Source organism: Coffea arabica, chromosome 3c (genome assembly GCF_036785885.1).
Source record: "Coffea arabica cultivar ET-39 chromosome 3c, Coffea Arabica ET-39 HiFi, whole genome shotgun sequence".
NCBI lineage: Eukaryota > Viridiplantae > Streptophyta > Magnoliopsida > Gentianales > Rubiaceae > Coffea > Coffea arabica.
The window spans coordinates 40073539-40095775 of NC_092314.1; the positions used below are offsets into that span (position 1 = coordinate 40073539).

The 22237-nt window shown below is 36.6% G+C and overlaps 2 protein-coding genes and 1 long non-coding RNA gene across 3 annotated transcripts; 1 reads left to right on the forward strand and 2 right to left on the reverse strand.

Annotated features, from left to right (window-relative positions):
• Positions 1 to 6301: 6301 nt before the first annotated feature.
• On the reverse strand, positions 6302 to 7434 carry LOC140037967 (uncharacterized). The gene is made up of 3 exons (XM_072083156.1): positions 7112 to 7434; positions 6940 to 7046; positions 6302 to 6825 (listed from the first exon to the last, which is right to left on the reverse strand). The coding sequence occupies exons 1-3, from the start codon at positions 7432 to 7434 to the stop codon at positions 6302 to 6304; spliced, it is 954 nt and encodes a 317-aa protein (XP_071939257.1).
• An 8764-nt stretch (positions 7435 to 16198) lies between these two features.
• Positions 16199 to 16817, forward strand: LOC140037968 (trans-resveratrol di-O-methyltransferase-like). Its single transcript, XM_072083158.1, has 2 exons — positions 16199 to 16441; positions 16557 to 16817. The coding sequence occupies exons 1-2, from the start codon at positions 16199 to 16201 to the stop codon at positions 16815 to 16817; spliced, it is 504 nt and encodes a 167-aa protein (XP_071939259.1).
• Positions 16818 to 20543: 3726 nt separating this feature from the next.
• On the reverse strand, positions 20544 to 21482 carry LOC113735069 (uncharacterized). Its single transcript, XR_003459507.2, has 2 exons — positions 21423 to 21482; positions 20544 to 21019 (listed from the first exon to the last, which is right to left on the reverse strand). It is a non-coding gene; the product is annotated as an uncharacterized lncRNA (long non-coding RNA).
• Between the last annotated feature and the right edge of the window lie 755 nt (positions 21483 to 22237).

Genomic DNA, 22237 nt, shown 5'->3' on the forward strand with positions numbered 1-22237 from the left:
AGTCCAAATAAATAGGAAAAGCACGTGAGAAGACCGACTAAATTGCACTCTATCAATTACCCCCACACCTAGATCATGCTTGTCCTCAAGTATGAGAACGACAAATCAAATAATCAAATTCAAATAATGGCTATTGCTCAAATCTTCTATTGCCAAAATACAATTAAAACACATGTCAAGTATTAGTGGCGCTTTTCAAGAAATATCTCTCCAGTTAGTTTTGAAGATTAAGGACTCTTTCAATTTATGACTAACTAATCTAAGAATATAAAATATTCAACCAGCATCCATAAGCAAATGGTTCAACTATTAAGCAAAATCTCAACATTAAAATTCAGGGATTAGCGGGTTAACAATTCATTCAAACACTTCCATATTTTTCACTATTAGCACATATTTTTTTCTAGAATATCCCCACACATGAATGATGATTTTTTTTTTTTTTTTAGGGGGAACGCTTAGTTTTTAATCATTCAAGCGTTTTGACGCGAACTCCGACATTGGCCATATGAAGGAACCCGGTTACTCAGCCATCATCGCTTAAAAACCACATACTCATAGCTATCGTCGCTTTTTGACGCGAAAGTCGACATTTGTGGTGAAGACTCCCGGTTACTAGACAACGATACTAGCGGAGTATAGCTGAATACTATTCATAAATAAGCACCAAAAATGAAATTAAAGATCACACAAGCCCGTTTCATTTCTTAAACATGGAGAACTAAAATTAATAGTTGAACCAATTTGCACAAAAAATGCTAGACAAATATTTACAATACTTAGAAAAGTTAACCAAAAAGTGCAAAAGTCACAAAATCTCAAATATTCACCCAAGAGATACCCTTAAAATCAACCATGTCATACTCAACACCTTAAAGTGTAAAGTCTTAGCAATAGAAAAATTTGAAACATCTAACCATCGTTTATCAGGAATAATCACAAATAAGCACAAAGATAGGCAAAAATTGGACAAAATTCGACAAAGTCAAACAAAAAATTCCAACAAAAATGCCTACACTTGCACTTTTTTCAATAAAAACACTTGCACTTTTTTCAATAAAAAGCCAATATACTACCTCCCCCCACACCTAAATCTTGCATTGCCCTCAATGTAAGCAAAGAAAGAGCAAAACAGAGATATTGGGGCAACGAAACTTCCCTTAAAACGGAGGAGGGCAGAACTGAATTACGGCTGGAGAGGGAAAGGCGGGCGGAAACCCACGTGATGGGGATACTGTGCTAAATTCTAGGCCATCCCACCCATTTGACGCTCCATCCGATCCATTCGAGTGTCCATTTGCTCTTGCCCTTATTTTTTTGGTTTAGTCATTGGAAATCAGAGGGCAAGGTGGAGGCAAGGAAATGGGATTCCAAAGAGGTCAACAAACAGCCAACAAAGCAAATGACAACTAAATACAGCTTCCAATCACAGACAAGTGCAGAAACGGCCGATGAACACACCCCCAAAGAATTAATTAAACAGACAACTAGAGTAAAAACTTTCCCCAAATATCACTGGTTGGGCACAACGTTAACCAAATAATCAACAATCAATCCACAGATATGCCACAGCACCCAAACAAGCACAAATTTTCTGTCCTCAACTAGCAAATCAAAAATCTGGCCTCAGCTAAGAAATTAAAATCTGGCATCAGCTAATAAAGAACTAGTAATCTGGCCTCAGCTACTTATTGACGGAAAAATAAAGAAAGAATTCACCGGAGGTTTGGAGTAGGCAGTGGATGATAGTGAAGAGAGCAGGGGTGGGCATTGGAGTGAAGGAAGGCGTCGCGCGTGCGCCACACGCGCTTGGGAAGGCGCCTTGGGGTCGCTCGCCGCTGGGTCTCCCGCGCCTGGGCTTGACTGCGCGGAGACGAAAAGCACACTGCTGCGCCCCTGGTTGAGCGCGCGCCTGGGCTGCTGGTCGCTGGTGCTCTGGCCGCCTGCTGCGTGTGGCGGGCTTGAAGATTGCGCGCAACGGGTGAAGCTGCGCGCTCGGTCTGCTGTGCTCCACAAGCTGGGCTGCTGGAGAGCTGGAGCTGAGCTTGGGCGCAGAGGAGGGAGAGGACGTGCAAGAGTTGGTGGCGGAGCTTGCACGCGAAATGGCGTGGAGCGCAGGCGGCGGACCTGAGGCGAGATGCTGCGGCTGACAGCAGGAAAAAGTAGGAGAAAAAGAAAGAAAAGGAAGAAGAAAGAAGGAGAAAAAAAGACAGAAAGAAAGAAAGTGTAGGGCTGCGGGTCCTTTGAAATTTTTTTTTTTTTTTTAACTCAAGGAACCCCTGGCTTAGGCGTGGGCACGCCTAACTGCTATATAGTCCGCAGAACCTGAACGAAATTTTCTTTCACTTAGGCGTGACCACCTGGCGTGGGCACGTCTAACTGCTATAGAGTCCGCAGAACCTGTACGAAATTTCTTCCCCTCAGGCGTGACCACCTGGCGTGGGCACGCTTAACTGCCAATTTCCTGCCACAAAACCAACAATTCACTAAATGCAACTAACACTTAACAAAAACTCCAAAAACATAAGAAAACTAAAATAAAGGCCTTGGGTTGCCTCCCAAGCAGCGCCTTTCTTTAATGTCTTCGGCTAGACATTGTCCTGTTTATTCATGGAGGATAAAATCGTGTAGCTCGCTTCAGTGCTTCATCTTCTATGTAATCCTGATAGCCCTCGTAAATGGAGTAATTCTTGACCACCCGAGCTACGGTCTTCCATGGATTAGTAGATGGCGCCAAACAAACAAGTGATGATCTTAAATCTTCACCCACTCCTCCATCACGAGCACTTATTGGTTCGAAATATTTTGCCATCATGACTCTTAACTTATTCCTGGCATGAAATTCAAAATCGTCTGGTATAATAAAATCAATCTCACTAACAGGAATTAAAGAATGAGAGTCAGGAAAATATTGATCAAGGAGTGGAGGAGATGTCACCGCATTTGGAGATTGTCCACTGGATTCATTCACTTGAACCATTTGATGTTGGGGTCTTAATTCTTGCTCTTCATCTTTCTTTTCAACTGCATCTTTAGATTCTTCTTCTTGAGACTCTTGCAGTACCATGTCATTTGTCAGAATAATTGCACTCTCATCTTCCTCATGGTCGATAATAGCCGGTGAGGGCAATTCTTCATAAACTGGGGAAATCAATTTGCTCGTTTCAAATGCCCATTCACGCCTTGCTTCTTTCATCTCTTCACTCATCCTTTGTGTCTCCTGCTGAATTCGAGATACATTAGCAGCTAGTAATTCTATCATCTCTTCAAGAGACATACCTGACACGGATGATGGTTGTTGAGACCCTTGCTGTTGAAAATTTATTGGCTGCTGAAAATTCATTGGCCCTGTTGTATAATCATAACTGGAGTTATCCCACCATCCTTGATCATACCCGTTTGGATTAGAGTTATACCACGTTTGAGACCAGGGTGACAAATCTCCATAACTATTGAGTGGGACACTCAGATCATCTTGATATTCGGGGCACATACCGGTTGAATGATCCCTGGCATAACAAATTTCACAGGTTGCAGCAGCCATTCTTTTTTTAATAGAGTTTATTGCCTCTAAGTATGCAAACTTAGAAAAACAATCAATCTCATTGCCTTCCCCGAAAACAAGATCCAGTATATCACCAAAATACGGAGTGTTAGAAGCCATAAACTATATAATAAAAAAAATAATAAGAGAAAAATAAATAAATAAAAATAAAAACAAGATGAACTCAAAAAGAAACAAATTAATCTGACACCACTCCCCGGCAACGGCGCCAAAAATTGACAGGTGCCGAACCTGTGCAATAATAATAAATAAAACCTAACTACCACTTAAAGCAGTCAATAGTCAATTCGAGTACTGGAGCAGGGACTCTAGGTGTGCAATGGGTTACTTGATTCACCCTGTTCCCGAAAAGTTTGCTTAATCCGATATACCTGAATTAATTATTTAACTGAATTCACTAACTAGTAGATAGTGGTAAGCAGGGTCGTCTCCTCAGGGACTGGCGAGAAATTTATTTCTTTTCAAGTCAAGATTAATGGGGGGTTTTGGGATTAAACGACAACTAAATGAATTAAATGCAGAAAATAATTAATTAAAAGAAATACTTAGAGAAACTCTAGCCAAGGGTATACTTCAGAAATGGTTCATGCACTGATCATTGATGCAAAAATAATCCCAACATTTATTAATAGAGTGGTTATAGTTGTCTCGCACGCGCTAAACAACCAACCCTTCCTTAATTTATCGATAGCTAAGGTACGACCGTTAACTATTTCCCTAACCCAAAAACAACCCTAGGTACGACCGTAGGATTTAATTTCTGGTTTGCATTAATAATTAGAAAGGTCCAATCCTAATTAACAAACACGCTACGAGGGTTTGTTTAAATTAGATCGTATGTTTCCCTGACATAAACCCAATTACGCCAGCTGCTACTGGGATAGAGATAACGAACAATTACGGATTCAATTACCTCTATTTAGCAAAATAGCCTGTATGAATAATTAATTATTGCGCACTAATCAATCATACACAAGAGCTATAACAGTTAAAAGCAGGAAACATATGAATACCAATAAATGGAGGAAACAATTAAAATAAATTAGATCTCACAGTAATTGTTGAACCAAGTCTTCAGTTGTCCCCTTCACTAGAATTAAGAGGTTAGTCCTCCATTAATGGAGAACAACCATGCAAAAGAACTAAGAAAAGAAAAACTAAAACTATGCTAAAAGCCTAAACTAAAACTCGTTTCTGCCGAGAGAGAGAGAGCGAGCGCCCGCCTGAAGCCAGCGAAGGGATTGTATTTATAGAGTCCTCGTGCGGCTGTCTCCAAAAGAGACCCAGTAGTCTTCCTGCTTTTGTGGGCCAGCACGTTTAGTCAAAGAAGGAACCCAATCAATTGAAATCCCAATTGAAGTCTTGTTGCCAAATGACTCTTCACGTGCAAATTGGCTAAGTCAGCATTGTTCCAGAATTGTCACCCGCGAAGGAATCTCCAAATATTTGGAAGTTTGCACGTGGCCAACAATCCCGCAAATCCGGCTTTGGACATCATACTTAGGCGTGCCCACGTCTAACTGACAGGAAAGTTTCAAAAGTTAATTTTCCAGCTCCTTTTGCCCCTAAATGCTGCAATTCGCATAGAACACAAAATCATAGTAAAATCCACCGATTAGTGCAGTATTTAGTCCAAATAAATAGGAAAAGCACGTGAGAAGACCGACTAAATTGCACTCTATCATGGTGGCATGTGGCACGCGACGGCAGCTGCAGAGTGGTTTGGTTGCTGCGGCAAAGAGAGAGGGAGAGAGATGCACGGCGAGGGAGAGGCGGAGGTGTCGGCTTGGGCTTCGGCCGCTGTGGATCTTTGGCGGTGCGCGTTGGAAGATAAGAGAGAGATGGCGGCGTGTGGCAGATGTGGAGCGAGAAAAGAGAGAAAAGGGGAAATGCACGACTAGGCTGGAGGAGGAGTGAGCAATCGTGGTGAAGTGGCCGTGGTGGTGTGCTCGCGAAAGGGCCATGCAAGTGGGTGCGACGGCGTGAGGATGGCGATTGGCGAGAGAGTTGTGGCCAATGCAGAACCATGGAAGAAGAAGGAAAGAAAAGAGAAAGAAAGAAAAAGAAAGGAGAGGAAGAAAGAAAAAAAAGAAAGAAAAGGAAGAAAAAGAAAGAAATAGTTTTTGATTTTTTTTATAAAGTTAAAAAGTTGTAATTTGAAAATCAGAAGCTATGGTTAAACGGAAAATTTTTCTTTTTCTTTTTTTTTGAATTAATTTTTTTGAATTTTTGAATTTTTAAAATTTTTTGTTTGTATTATCATTAACAAAATTTATTTTTGAAATTCAAAATTAGAGATTAAAAGGAAATCAAAATTTTCCTTGAGGTTTGAGTACTTACATTTCCTGCAAACATGATGCGGGCACGTCAAGAAAGCAAGAACCTTTCTGACGAAAAGCTCTCCAGGTGACTCGACGAGAGCGCGTCATAAGGATGGAAACCCTTCTGATGAAGAGCTCTCCATGTGACTCGACGCGAGCACGTCATGAGGGTAAAAACCCTTTTGACCATCAAGAAGTTACGCCTTGCCACGCGTCCAGTTGACACGGGCGCGTCAAATCAGAGAGATACCTATGAATCATTAAAAAACGAAAATTGAACCCAGAAATCTATCAAACTCAAGGAAAACATATTTAAACTATCAAACAAAACTGAACAAACAACTAAAAGAAATTGGGTTGCCTCCCAATGAGCGCCTTTCTTTAACATCTTTGGCTAGACGTTAAACAACGCTCTTCAATCTGGATGTAATTCAATTTTCCTTGTAATCGGTGGCTCTCCTCCGAGATCCAAATAGCCATTGAATGCAGTCTTCTTTCTTAATTTTCTATTCCTTTTCACCTCATAAATTGCTTTCATCCCCTGATACTTGTTCGTAGTAACTTTGGATTTATCCCTACAAGCAAACTCAGAAAATTCTTGTACAGAATGATTAATAGCATGAATAGCAAACACAGAGTGAGAGTTAACAGGATATTTCATTATATCAAAAATATTAAAGTGGACTATTTCTCCATCAAATTTCATTGTGAGAGTACCGTTACTAATATCAATCTTAGTTTGGGCAGTACTTAAGAATGGCCTTCCTAATATAATGGGTGATGGATTTGGGGCACTTCCATCATCCATGTAAAGCACATAAAAATTAGCAGGAAAAATTAATTCATCTACTTGCACTAAAACATTCTCAACTACCCCATCCGGATAAGCAAATGTATAATCAACCAATTGAATTATTATCTCTATTTCTTTCAAATGTCCTAAATTTAGGGAATCATAGATTGATTTAGGTATCACATTAATAGAAGCCCTTAAATCTAGCATGCCATTTTTTATATTAGAATGTCCAATCTTATAGGGGTAAGTAAACATACCTGGATCTCCGCATTTAGTTGGTAGTTTCTTTTGTAAAATCACTGAAACGTTCCCACCTACCACAATATGCTCATCCCCTCTCAACTTCTTCTTGTTAACGCACAAGCTTTTCAAGAATTTAGCGTATTTTGGCACTTGCTTGATTGTGTCCAACAAAAGGATATTGATTACCACCTTGCAAAAACCTCTAGAATCTCCTTTTCTTTATCTTGCTTCTTTGGTTTCTCTAACCTGCTCGGAAAAGACGATGAGTTAGTTCCAATTCTAATTATAGAATCAGGAATTACCTTTGGACTCGCATTTCTCATTCCTTCATCCTCAAGCTCTTTTTCAATTCGATCTTCATTTTTATCTTTCGAAATCACAAGTTCAGGTCCCTGAATTTCCTTTCTGCTCCTTAAGGTCATTGCATTTACATTCTTCAGGTTCGATTCAGGTTGAGATGGCAATTTTTCATAAACTTGGAATTCCAGGCGGTTGATTGCCACTACCATCTGACTCATCTGATTTTGCATTGCTTGCAGCTGGCTCATTTGATTCCTTATGTTCTGCAGGTCAGAATCTGTCTTTTGTTGATCCGCACTTTCTTCTTAGATCATTAGGCACATCTCTGTAGAATGACTCATAGTAGTGCAAATCCCACACACTTTGGCCCGTGATGCATTTCCTACAGCCAGTTGCCTAACAAAAGATGTTAACTCAATCAACTGCTGTTGGATAGAAGATGTCTTTACCTCATTCACCTTGCGTGTTGGGATATCCTCCCTCGTACCAAACTGCTACGAATTCTCAGTCATTCCTTCAATTAACTCCCACACTTCTCGAGGAGTCTTGTTCACCAGTGCCCCTCCACTTGCAGTATCTATTATACTCCTGTCTCTAAAGAGTACCCCTCGTAAAAATATTATATAAGCAATTGCTCACTTATTTGGTGCTGAAGGCACTTGATGCATAACTTCTTGAATCGCTCCCAGTAATCATAAAGCGATTCTCTTGGATGCTACTTGATGCCGCATATTTTCTATCTTAGAGTTGCAGCTCGAGACACAGGAAATATTTGTCTAAGAATTTTTTCTTCAACTGGTTTCACGTGGTGATGCTATCTGGCAGTAGGTAGTACAGCCAGTCTTTTGCAGAGTCTTTCAAGGAGAAAGGGAATGCCCTCATTTTTATCTACTCTTCTGTGATCCCCGGGGGTTTCATGCTATTGCAAACGACATCAAACTCTTGCAAGTGCTTGTAAGGCTCTTCACCTAGTAAACCATGGAAAGATGGCAAGAAATGAATTAGACCAGATTTTAACTCAAATGAAGTGTTATCATCTAAATTTGGGAAAGTAATGCACAAAGGCTGCTGAGTTAAATCAGGAGCAGCCAACTCTCTTAATATTCGTACATTTGCCATGGTGATTTCCTTTTGGTCCGAATCACTCGAGTGATCACCATGCAAATTTGTCGACTCCACCTCTGGATTAAGTCCCCGAGATGCAGCACTGGATTGCTCCTCTCTGAGCTGTTTAGTTTCTTTCCTAGTTCGGTGTGCAGTCTTCTCTACTTCAAGGTCGAAAATCAATTCGCCTGTACAAGAAGAACGAGGCATGCACTAGAAAAAATACCTGGAAATTAAAATAAAAATAACACTTAAAAAGAAACAAATAATTAACGTCAGTCCCTGGCAATGGAGTCAAAAATTAACAGGTTGTCGATGCCTGTACAATAATAAAAAATAAACCTAATTGCCAATTAAAATAACCAAAACCCGATTCTAAGTACCGGAGCATGGACTCTAAGTGTGCAATGGGTTACTTGATTCACCCTATTCCCGAAGAGTTTACTTGATCCGATATACTCGAATGGGATGACTTTTACACAAATAATTATTAATTTGTAAACAGGGCAAGTAAGGTCTATCCTCAGGGACTGGGGATATTTGTCTCTTTTGAAATCCAAAGTAACATGGGGGTGTTTTATATAAAGAATGACAATTAAAACAATTCAACTAAAAATTAAATAGCCAACTAAAAATTAAATGACAATTCACTAAAATCAGAGTAATAATAATTAAAGGTCTAGCCAAGAAATAATTTCAGCAATGGTTCATCTAATTGATCATCGATGCAAAGGCAATTTCAATTATTTACTCATAAATAGGTTATAACTGCCAAACAAGCGATGACAGCCAACCCTCCTTACTGTGTCAGTGATTAAGGTACGCCCGTTAATCACTGCTCTAATTGAGAAATAACCTTAGATACGCCCATAAGATTTAATTCTCCAATTGCCTTACGTATTAGAGAGTCACTATTCTAACCAAATAACGCACACCAGGGTTATTTTAGATTAGCTCGCGTATTTCCCTGACACAAACCTAATCATGCTAGTTGTCACTATTTCGAGACAATTAAACAATTACTAATTTAATACCCCAATTGACAATAAATTATTAAATCAACTCATTATCCGGATCCAAGACAATCAATTAATTAAATAATCATAAGCACTGTAATCAGGGAATATGCAAATACCAATAAATAAGTGAAAAGGATAAAATTAAATCGATTTCACAATTTTTAGGTGAACCAAAGCATCTGTTGTTCCTTAACTAGACAAAGGGGTTTAGCTCATTGTTGATGAGAAAAACCCATACAAAACTGAAGCAATAGTCGCTGTCATTGTCTCGGTAATTGGGAGAATTCAATTCACTTCAAATAATGAAAGGAAACGAAAACTGCATAGAATGGTTAAATCTTCTAGTTGTTCCTGACATGCGAGGAGACAAGCTACTAAAAGGCGAAGAAGAAAAGTAAAATGCTAATCTCCAAGTTTGTCCTTCAATTGTCTGCTATATCTTCTATCTAATTCGTACTTTGCGGCTGCCTCTACTCCCAAGAGTAGGGATGGCAACGGGGCGGGGGATCCCTCCCCCATCCCCTGCACCACTACCTATAAATTCCCCCTACCCCTACCCCATCCCCCGTCCCCCGCTCCCCCCACCCCGTTCCAGCCCCGCCCCGTTTCTCCCGCGGGTGCCCCCGTGGATGTAATAAAAATTTATTATATAATTTTGTTATAGTTAAATTTTAGCAAATAATCAAGTACTAAAATATCAATATATCATCAAATTATTATTCATTGTAATTTTACAATTGAAACTTATAAAAATAATCAAACAAAAATTATTTGAATACAATCCAACATGATGAAATAAATATAACTAAAGTAGTCAAGTTTTCACTTTTATCACATATACAATCACTAATTTATTATTGTGCTTGTACTTTTTTTAATAAAAAAATGTTATTGTATTAAGTGTAATTAAGGATTTAGTAAAAATGTATTAGTAAATTTAGTATAACCAATTAATAATTTGTATTAGTACACATATATAATTATTAGTATAATTAATAATATCAATTATATTATATATACTAATAGACATTATATAATACATATAACTAATAATATCATTATCATAAGTTTGTAACTAATTAAATTATATATTATATATATAGTTATATACATATATATTTTATATATTTATTTTTTTAAAGCGGGTGGCGGGGCGGGGGTACACTCCCCTGTCCCTCGCCCCGTTTCTAAGCGGGGGGTGGGGGTGGGGGGGAAATTCCCCTCGCTTCCACTTCTTCTTTTTCTCTATTCAGCCGCCCCACACAACACAAAATAAGGAAACTTACTTAGTGCCTGTTTGATAATATAAAAAAGTGCTGAAACTGAATTCATTCAGACATTCAGATGTTGCGGGTGTTTGATAAATAAAAATTCACCTGCTGAACTTATTAAGTGGTGCTGAATTTGTATGTATTTTTTTCAACACAAGAATCTTAGTTGAATGCTTAATTTGATAAGAATCAAGAGATTTACTTCAACTACTTTATCTTATCTACCAAATATATCCCTGTTTGTTAATTATATTCAAAATCCTTATCTAATTAAACAACCTAATATTCCCTATTCAAAATCCTTATCTAATTAAACAAAACAACCTGATATTCTCTATTCAAAATTTTTTTTAACAATAGTATTTTTTTTGCAGTAATTTTCATCCACAAACATTTATATTTTGATATATATATTTTTTGTGCAGATAAATATTATTTATGTGATGCAACTTATCCACACACATGTGGCTTTATGACACCATATTGAAATATTAGATATTGGTTGTCTGATTTTCGAAATGCTTCTCGTCCAAGATCAAAAGAAGAACGCTTTAACTAAATACATGCAAGATTGAGAAATGTAATTGAACGTGCTTTTGAAGTATTAAAAACTCGTTTTCCCATTCTAAAAACGATGAAACCATACCCTTTTCTCACACAAAGAAACATTGTCATTGTATGCATTGCTCTTCACAATCATTGTAATTTTCATACCTAACAATTTTAAGTTAATTAAATCATAGGTTCTTTCCTTTTTGGATTAAAAGATAGAAGGACAAAATTGTACAATTTAACTTATTAAACATTAAGTTATGAATATTTATCAAACAGTATAAATAGATTCAGCATTAAGATTCAGACATTCATATATCTCTCTTCAGTGCTTAAAATTCAACAAATTAATTATTTCAGTATTCAGAATTCAGATTCAGTGTTATCAAACGGAGCCTTAGTAAGTTTCCTTTCTCTGCTAAAACTCAAATAACCAACTAACGGAATAGTTACGGCTCCCATGTTGCTCTTCCAAACACGAGTAGGTGTCACATGTCTTTCCTGAACTTTCTCGACATGTTAAGGGCTGAGTTGACGTGGCCATGTCAAGCAGTATTTGTAGTGTGAAATTTGCGCCTATTTACCACATTTTGCTCCAACTCCCTGCAATAAGTACAAATGCCACAAATGAGTAGAATCTGACAATTAATCCGCATTTAGTGAAGTAATAAGGGAAATTAATTATAAAATAAATGATAAAATTGCAACCTATTAGAGTTTTTATCAAATTTGAATGCTATCAAATATAAAATGATATTCAAGTTTGGTTTGACTAGTTGTCGAACCAAACTCGAACGAACTCTTAAACTCAATTCAAATATCATATAGATTAGTTCATCTTTCAACCCTAATCATGCCGTTTCAATTTCTGAATTTTCCTCATCAAAACCTTATTCTTTTTTCTTTTTTGATTCTTTTATACAACTTATCAAAATATAACTATGCAGTAATTTCTTTTCACCTTCACACGAGGCAAGAATTTCAAGAGTAAGGTATTATAAATTCTATATGTATGTTCAATTGCCAAAATGAAAAAGCTTTTACACAACTCAATAATGAAATTACAGCACGTCTCACCTTTTTGTTACTTTTTCCTTTCACTTTTTTTTTCAAATAAGCAAAGAAATAGCACATAAACAAAACTATTTACACAACCCAATTAATTCAGAAATTGGAAGGGGGCAAAATCAATAGAGTAGTTGGACAAATACCCAAAATTGTAGGTGCAACCAAATAGGTTGATGTTCAAGATTCTACCGATTGAAAATGTAGAACAGTGATAAAAAGTATAACAGTACTTTCAAAATTGCCACCATTGATGTTCAAAATTGCGTTTTATTTCATGAAAATTACATCCAAAAAAGTATAACACCATTTCTTTCCCAAAATATCTTCCTCAAAATGCAATTCAAACAACCTCTTAATTTTCTTCAAAAGAAAGCTGTTAGACCTCAAGCAAACATCACTCGCGCTAGTATCACCTAACCAGATTTGCAGCTTCCCTTCATCCAATATGAAAACATCACGTGTAGGAGCTCATATCAAAATCAAACTCTTTAACATATATTCGAGGTAAATTTTCACTTTAAAAAGAGACGGGCAATCGTTTCTTATTCTCACTATATTTATATTTTTTGCTTTTAACACCTGGAGACTTGATGATGTACGAGTGGTTTTCTAAATTCACGGGCCAAAGTTGAAGATTTCTAAATTCAGTTTTTATTTCATAGATAGATATACATGACCAGGATTGAAACTCATGGCTTGTTCGTATTATTCCTTGTTGCTAACCGTCAAATGTGCTTACATGTCGGCTATACTCAGTTCCACTTCGCGTAGTGTACATGGAAACTGAAGATGAATAAAATAGGGCGTCACTAACCATTGACTAGTGAAGCTTTGAAAAAAAAAAACAGAAATAAAGAAAAAGAGAGCTCTTTCTGTTAATGAATTAATTTCTGAAGACCATACCACACTTTTTTTCTAAAACCATAGTTATTAAATCCGGTTCGGCCCAATATTGAATCGGTAAAATCGGTGGATAGGCCATGGAACCAAGCCGATTTAGCAATTGGATCGGAGTTGCAGATAATTCGTTTTGAACCATTTGACTCGAACGGTCAAACCTGCGGCCCGTTAAACCTTACGGGTTTTGAAAATTTTTCTGAAATTACCTTTTTACTCAATTTTTTAATTTGACCAGCCATACCAACATTGGCATTGTCGTCCTTTTGATAATTAGATGAGAAAAATTGAAAAGGAATTTAAAAGTTTGAGTTTCTTTCTTTCTTTGATACTTAGATTTATCATTAATATTTGTGTATAATATCAGTATGAATTCATGAACTAAGAAACACGTATGGGAAGTCCTAATCAAAAGCTTCAAAAGGAAAATCGCAAGCTAAGCTCCTCAGCAATCTTCATACGTAAGAAAGAAACTAGCTAACAAGAACTAAGAAGAAAAGTCAACAACTGCGGCTAAGCTACAAGACGGAAAGCTCTCCAATGTGCGGCGGCTCCCCTTCCGGAGAGGAAGAAGAAGACTTCCCCTGCGTTCCTTTTTCTTCTTTTTATACCGTCTTCCGCCCTCATCAGCAATTACCAAAATGGGTACAAATTTTCCTTTGCCAACTCTGCCACTCGGATAAGCTCTATGACTTGGACTCTTTTTCTGTTAAATTGGCATTTGTTATCATATTTTCATTCTACTCCCTGAAATAAATGCAAAACACTAAAAGTGAGTAGAATTTAACAATTAATTCACCTTGGGTCAGGTAATAGGAGAAATTAATAATAAAATAAATGATAAAATTGCAACCTATCAGTCACCATCAATGGTGGCAGCTTCAATTTACTCTCAGTCTTGCTCGTGGTTCATTCGTTTTGAATTTTCTCAGTTACTAACTCATAATTGCAATTGCATCAGAAATTAGATATTTTAATCGAATTGCTTGGGAGTATTTATTTGGTTTGGTGAAGTTTGACACCTCTAGATCTGCCAAACCTATTTAGATACTTTGAAATCGTGGAAACCAATCAAATATAGCCTCATAGGAGGCACAAGAGGAATCTACTGCCATAATTTAGTAGCAGATATGCACTGCTACCCATAATTTACTGGCATATAAATGCAGTCCTGCTTGACCATTTATTGTTTAATTAGGCTACTGAATTAATGCCATTGAATTTGAATAAAAATTGACAGGTTGTCGAAGCCTGTGCAATAATAAAACCTGCTCAAACTAAAAGTAATTTCAGTAGATAGTGGTGAGCAGGGTCGAATCCACAGGGACTGGGAGTAATTGTTTCTTTTCAAATTCACAGTGACAAGGGGGTGTTTTTATGCAGAAGGTGACAATAAAAGAAGTTCAAATAAAATCTAAGAAACTACTAAAAATTAAACAACAAATTACTAAAATCAAATGAATGATAATTAAGGATCTAGCCAAGGAATAACTTCAGCAATGGTTCACCTAGTTGATCATTGAAGCAAAGGCAATTCCAATTATTCATCAATAAATAGGTTATAACTACCAAACAAGCGATGTCAGTCAACCCCTCCTTACTGTGTCGGTGATCAAGGTACGCCCGTTAATCACTGCTCTAATTGAGAAATAATCCTAGGTACGCCCATAGAATTTAATTCCCCAATTGCCTTACATATTAGAGGAGCCCTATTCTAACCAAATAACGCACTACCAGAGTTATTTCAGATTAGCCCGCATATCCCCCTGACACAAACCCAATCATGCCAGTTGTCATTATTTCAAGGCAATTAAACAATTACGGATTTAACACCCTAATTGACAATAGATTACCCAATCAACTAATTATCCGGATCCAAGACAATCAATTAATTGAACAATCATAATCACTGTAATCAGAGAATATGCAGATACCAATAAATAAAAAGAAGAGATAAAATTAAATCGACCTCACAATTTTAGGTGACCCAAAGCATCCGTTGTCCCTTGACTAGACAAGGGAAATTAGTTCATTGTTGCTAAACAAAGCCCACAAGAAATTGTAAAGAGAGCCGCGGCCATTGTCACAGATATTTGGAGAATTCAATTCGCAAGAACTAAAGGGGAAGAAAAGTCAAAGCTGTCCTCTTTGCTCCTGCCATGCGTACCAAGACCCAAAGGAAAAGTCACCAGTAAAGCTATTCCTATTTGCTCCTGACATGCGCAGGGAAGTCCTAATCAAAAGCTTCAAAAGGAAAATCGCAAGCTAAGCTCCTCAGCAATCTTCATACGTAAGAAAGAAACTAGCTAACAAGAACTAAGAAGAAAAGTCAACAACTGCAGCTAAACTACAAGACAGAAAGCTCTCCAATGTGCGGCGGCTCCCCTTCCGGAGAGGAAGAAGAAGACTTCCCCTGCGTTCCTTTTTCTTCTTTTTATACCGTCTTCCGCCCTCATCAGCAATTACCAAAATGGGTACAAATTTTCCTTTGCCAACTATGCCACTCGGATAAGCTCTATGACTTGGACTCTTTTTCTGTTAAATTGGCATTTGTTATCATATTTTCATTCTACTCCCTGAAATAAATGCAAAACACTAAAAGTGAGTAGAATTTAACAATTAATTCACCTTGGGTCAGGTAATAGGGGAAATTAATAATAAAATAAATAATAAAATTGCAACCTATCAGTCACCATCAATGGTGGCAGCTTCAATTTACTCTCAGTCTTGCTAGTGGTTCATTTGTTTTGAATTTTCTCAGTTACTAACTCATAATTGCAATTGCATCAGAAATTAGATATTTTAATCGAATTGCTTGGGAGTATTTATTTGGTTTGGTGAAGTTTGACACCTCTAGATCTGCCAAACCTATTTAGATACTTTGAAATCGTGGAAACCAATCAAATATAGCCTCATAGGAGGCACAAGAGGAATCTACTGCCATAATTTAGTAGCAGATATGCACTGCTACCCATAATTTACTGGCATATAAATGCAGTCCTGCTTGACCATTTATTGTTTAATTAGGCTACTGAATTAATGCCATTGAATTTGAACAAAAGATGGAAAAAGCTGAGAATTTAGTTGAGCTTATTGAAGCTCAAACTCATGTGTGGAATGCAATGTTCCACTTCAAGAAATCTGCATGTCTAAAGTGTGCAGTTGAGTTGGGAATCCCAGATGTGATCAGTAATCATGGGAAGCCCATCACACTTTCTGACTTGATTTCTGTCCTCCCAATCCACCCTTCCAAATCTGCCCACGCTTTTCGCTTAATGCGATTCTTGGCTAACTCTGGATTCTTTGTTGAAAACCCTCAAGGCTATGCACTCACTTCTGCAGGTCAGCTTCTTTTGAAAGACGAGAAAATTCAATGTACGGGCACACATTTTTCTATCATGTGATCCTGCCCTGTTGAAGCCCTGGAATCTCTTGACCGAGTGGTTCCAGAATGATGGTCCCTCTCCATTTGATACTGCATATGGGAATAATCTCTGGGATTACAGCGTGCGAGAAGTTCGATTTGGAAACATGTTTTACGAGGCCGTGGCTAGTGATAGTCAGTTGTCTGTAGAAGTGCTGATGACCAAATGCAAGTTTGTGTTTGAAGGCTTGACAACTTTTGCTGATGTTGGGGGTGGTATGGCAAAGTTGCTAAGGCCGTTGCCCAAACTTTCCTAGCATAAAATGTACTGTATATGAGATATGTTTAGCTGAGAACTTGGAATTTTTAGCTGGAGATATGTTTCAAAGTGTACCCCGTGCTAATGCAATCTTGCTCAAGGTAACTAAAGACATCCTGTCACTGAATTCTGATTTTCTTTAGGGTAAAAAAATAAAAAAGACTCCTGTGATAAATCTAATACACAGAAAAGCCCCCTATGATTTTAAAATATACAACACGATCACTCATGTTTTGAACTAAATTATAAATGTGACGGAATCCGTTAAACTTAACGGAAATGGACAGTGGGGGGAAGGTGATCATTATAGACAGTGTAATGGGAAGCCAGATACAAGATGAGACATCATTTGAAACAGAATTTAGCTTGGACATGCAGATGTTGGTTATGCTCGGCCCTGCCAAAGAAAGAACTGGGAAGGAATGGTCAAAATTGTTTTCAGATGCTGGATTTAGTAGCTATAAAGTATATCCAGTCTTGGGCATGAGGTGTCTCATTGAGGTTTATCCCTAAGTTAAGGAACATTTTGTTGCTTGTAACATAAAAATTACCTTGTGTTTGGTTGTGGATTTTCTTTTTTTCCCTTTTCCCTGAGATACAAATCCCATCATTTTTCCCCCTCTCTGCAGCATTTAGTTGTGTTGAACTTGTTATCTCGTATTAACAAGAGTGCGTGTCTCTCATGTAAATTATCGCATTCAATATAAATATCCAGTTCATTGCTTAACTAGAAAAAATTTTAGTACATCTTTAATATTTTCTTTTCCTTCTTTTACCCGTAAAAGGCAAAAGAATCAGACAGTAGTATGTTGTATGTACCAACGTAAAGACCAGCTCACATCAAAATAATCTTAGTTCGAGAAATTCAGGGAGCAAAAAAAATCAAACAAAGTTTTTTTTTTTTTTTTTTTTTTTAAGAATTCAGACAAAGTTATTCAATCAAGACTGCCATTTTTGACAGCCTTGTGCTGGATTTTTCACAGATATTGCAAGTTTCAATGCTAAGAAAAATTGACAAAACAAATTTGCCAAAATCCAGTTCTCCAAGAATGCCAACTTTGGACGAGCCGTTCTCTAAATCGAACCCATGTTATGTTAGCGCTTTGCATGAAATGTAACAAAAATGAAAGACATAGTTAAACAAAGTTTCAACTTAACTCTATTATTGTTCAAAAGAATGGCACAAGTAGTTTCAATAGTCGATTTGACAATTAAGTTTTACCTGTGTAGATATATACATTTCTAAAGGTACTTTAAGCTTTTATATCAAACAATTATTTTGTTGTTAATGAAAATAACATCCTATTATATCCTCAAAAGTATTGCAAGTAATTCAAAATAGACGAGTAACCATGTCTTCATCCAAAATTAATTACGAATATAATACTACATGGAGAGTATCTAAGTACAAGTGGAGTGTCAAATATTAGTTTAAAACATTTTTCTTATATAAACTTTTGCAGGAATAAACTTTTGCACACATGTATGTATATATATATATATATATATATATATATATATATATATATATATATATATATATATATATATATATAGTGCTGAATGAAACGGCAGATATAACGCCTTGGGTCCACTGGTGTGACCCATTAACCTTTTGCGTTAAAATTATGTATTCAAAACTTATAATTCATGTATTTCTTTTTCCGATTTTCCATGTGTGACGTCTCCCCTTAGTCATAAATATCCACTCAGTCGTATGTGGATTCTAGAGAGTCCAACGCAGAGATCATACAATAATTGCTTTAATACCATTTATAACGTTCCAAGTCTACTAGATTGATCCAATAACTTTTTGAACTAAAATTATGTATTTAAAATAATTAATTCAAAATTATTAATAATTCAACGGACCAAAACTTATATTTCATTTCTTTGTTCTTCCGATCTCCGATGTGGATTATCTCAGTACATTTACACTTGCATGAACACAAAAAACACGTGCCGGATAAGATTTTGGGATAAGATGGCTGAGTGAAAGGGTAGTTGGTGGTAACAACTTCTTCACTTGCATGATTAGGGGTAGGTGGCAATAATTTCACTGGCATGACCACAAAGAACACAATTCCGAAGGACATTTTGGATGCAAGGGTTGGTGGTGCACAAACTGTGCGATGTACTCTTAGATAACATCGTACTTGATTTGTCTTGTCATCTTTAATAAATTTAAGGGTAAAATATACTTTACTCCCTAGTGATTTAATAATTTTTCACATAATTTTTCTAAAGTTTTAAAAGTTATTCGCAATCCTTTTATAGTTTGAACTAAAGTGTCAAATTGACAAAAATATCCTATATAACGGAACCCAAAATATATAAAAAATACCCTTATTTAAAAACTAAAATAGTTGAAATAAGTAAAATATATAAACATATTATGTATGGCATTTTAACCCTTTATAGTTTTGTATTTTACCACATAAGTCCCTTATGATTTAGTACTTTACCATATAATCCCATTTTGATTTTTAAAATATATGCATAACCCCCTGTTGGTAATTAATAGTTTTCAACTTTATAAAGGAGTACTTTTGATATTTTAGTTGATTCTATTATAGAATACAAATTCTGCCATTTTGACACTCTTGTCCAAACTATGAAAGAGTTATATATAACTTTTCAAACCTCAAGGGGTTATGCGAAAAAGCGCCAAACCACAAGGGGTAAAGTGTATTTTTACCCTAAATTTAATTATATGCTCATATAACCTGGAACATTAGGACTATTTATTCTACAGTATTGTCAATTTAAACCAAGCCAATGAGTCTTTTGGCTAAACATGCTTCCTCCTTGAGATAAATTAGGAATGCATATTTTATGTCATTCTCTCCACTGTACAATTTTGAGCTATGAAATTCCTCCAATTGATGGGTGGATTTCAAATCCAAATCCCTCATCCAAACAGATCCTAAGAAAATCTTTCCTACTTCACCCATCATTTTGTTATGGCATTTTTGCAGGTCAAATGATTGTACAAATATGGTCATACAATTGCAAACGAAGTACCATGCCCTCGATCCTGATTTCTTAATGCTCTTGAGTTCCATACCTCCTTTTAGTTTCTTGAACATTGGAATTAATCAATAGGGTCATCAATCAAGTAATTGTAAAGTTTTAATTTGACTCTCGAGCTCTTCCTTTATGCTTTTTTTTTTCTTAATTAGACTTAGAGTCTCACTTGAAGAATTGAAGTACAAATCTTTTTGTCTTTTATTCTTTTACTTGCATATTTTTTGTGGAGCTCTAACTTCCTATGCATTCACATATCTCTAGTGCCTGAAATTGCTGCAATTTCACACAAAAAATTATTGGAAAAAAAAAAAGACACTTCATCCTATGTAGATCATTTGCACTTTGCTATCTCATCAAACAAATTATGTTAAGACATGAATGATTCGGAATGCATTTTGGCTGGATTTGTAAGGGTAAACTCTGTGTTTATTTTGTATTAAACAAAAGTTCTCATGGTTAATTATTTATTTGGAGCTAACAACGGCATGTTCCTCCCTTGTCAATAATACTGTCAAGAGCCAATAAATAGAACAAATAAAATGATAAATTTACCCTCTACTCACAACAATAAATAAAATTCACAAAAAAAAAGAAAAAGTTGCAAAAATAAAAATCGAGAGAGTTTAATAGAGAGAACATAAAGATAATTGAACAAAATAAATCTTTATCCCAAAGCCTAAACTTTAAAAATTGATAGATAAAAGAAAATATAAGAATGGAAATTGCAGAAAATAATAAAAAGGAAGTTCATACACAAAAGAAATGGATTTCCGACTGAAAATCCATTTACAATATTTTATTCAACAGCTGGAGATAACATACTACACTAGAACCATGCTTCCATTTATTTATGTAACGGCTAGAACAATTTGCTAATTGTTCCCTTAGATGCTAGCAGCATTTTAGCTTGGAGCTTTAGCTTGATTCAGCAGTAACCAACACACCTATCGGTAAGCTGCCGGATGCAGATACAGCCAGGACAACAGCCCCATGGATTGCCTGTGCAGGGTTCCCCGGCGGGTATACAGCTCGGTTCCTGACCATCATGAACTCCAACGCCAAGCATTTTTATAATCTGTCCTCCAATTGGCAGCATTTTTCTGGATGCAGTTTTGACAGCATTGGTGGTTTCTGTAGCTTCCCCAGCTTCATCTTGCCCCAGCACCACACCTGCAAAAGAAATTAAAAACAAAAATCTTAGTAGGAAATTAGCTAGTAATGGATGGTAATTGAGTTCTACTAGTAATTAATACTCTAATTGAATTTAAAGACAAACTAACAATTCAATTAGATTAAATGCATTAAATCTCCATGAACTTTCACTTATTTGCACTTTACCCCCTAAACTTCTCTAATAGGCACTTTTTGTGCCACCCATCCCCCCAAAAAATGTCCTTGCAATAATTTTTTTACTCTCTCATGATACTATTTCCTTCCTTTCATATTAGATTATACGAATAATTTGAATACTATATGAAATATGCTTAGAGAGAGAAAGAGAGAGAGAGAGAGACTATTGTGTTAATTATGACTGTATGCAAATGATAAAACAAAATAAGTATGAGAGACTAACTAGATGCAAGGAGCACAAGAACAATGAAGAAAGAATAATTAAAAGCCATTTGGTGTGAGATCCTGTGTGCATAAACTCTTGCACACATGCGTATATACAGAGTGCTGAATGAAACGGCAGATGTAACCCTTTGGGTCCACTGGTGTGACCCATTAACTTTTTGAGCTAAAATTATGTGTTCAAAATGATTAATCCAAACCTATTAGTAATTTGATGGGGTTGAATTTATATTTGATTTAGTTCTTCTTCCAATTTTAAATATGAGACATCTCATTCAATCCTTCCTTTTAAAAATTTTACGTCCTTGCAAAATTTGGTCATAACTATCCACTTAATCGTACGCAGATTTTAGAGAATTCCGCACAGAGATCACACGAGATTTGTTTTAATACCTTCAAATTTACTAGATTGGCCCAATAACTTTTTGAATTGAAACTTTGTGTTAATTCAAAATTATAAATAATTCAAAGGACCGAAACTTATATTTCATTTCTTTCTTCTTCCGATATCCGATGTGGATAAGATTTTGGGATAAGATGGCTGAATGAAAGGGTAGTTGGTGGTAATAACTTCACTCGATGATTGGGGGTAGGTGGCAATAATTTCAGTTGCATGTCCCCTGAAGAAGCGCTGAGCTTCCCCAGACCGAGCTGACCTGACGAGCTCGGCGTGTTGATGAGGAGAACTAGTCCAACCCTGCAAAACAAACAGGAAGTAGTCTCTTGGGAGACTAACCGGAGAGCCCCGAGGTGGTCCCCGAGGGCACTCCGACGGTCAAGTTAGTTTTCCGGTGAGCGAAGTTCACGGGAAGTAAA

Excerpts from the sequence above, each read along its gene's own strand:
- LOC140037968 (XM_072083158.1), top strand. The coding sequence starts at position 16,199 with ATGGAAAAAGCTGAGAATTTAGTTGAGCTTATTGAAGCTCAAACTCAT. Across the intron at positions 16,442-16,556 it reads TGGCTAACTCTGGATTCTTT|CCCTGGAATCTCTTGACCGA; the intron begins GTTGAAAACCCT and ends GCCCTGTTGAAG.
- LOC140037967 (XM_072083156.1), bottom strand. The coding sequence starts at position 7,434 with ATGGTAGTGGCAATCAACCGCCTGGAATTCCAAGTTTATGAAAAATTG. Across the intron at positions 7,047-7,111 it reads CTAGAGGTTTTTGCAAGGTG|CTTGTGCGTTAACAAGAAGA; the intron begins GTAATCAATATC and ends ATTCTTGAAAAG. Across the intron at positions 6,826-6,939 it reads AACTAAATGCGGAGATCCAG|GACATTTGAAAGAAATAGAG; the intron begins GTATGTTTACTT and ends CCCTAAATTTAG.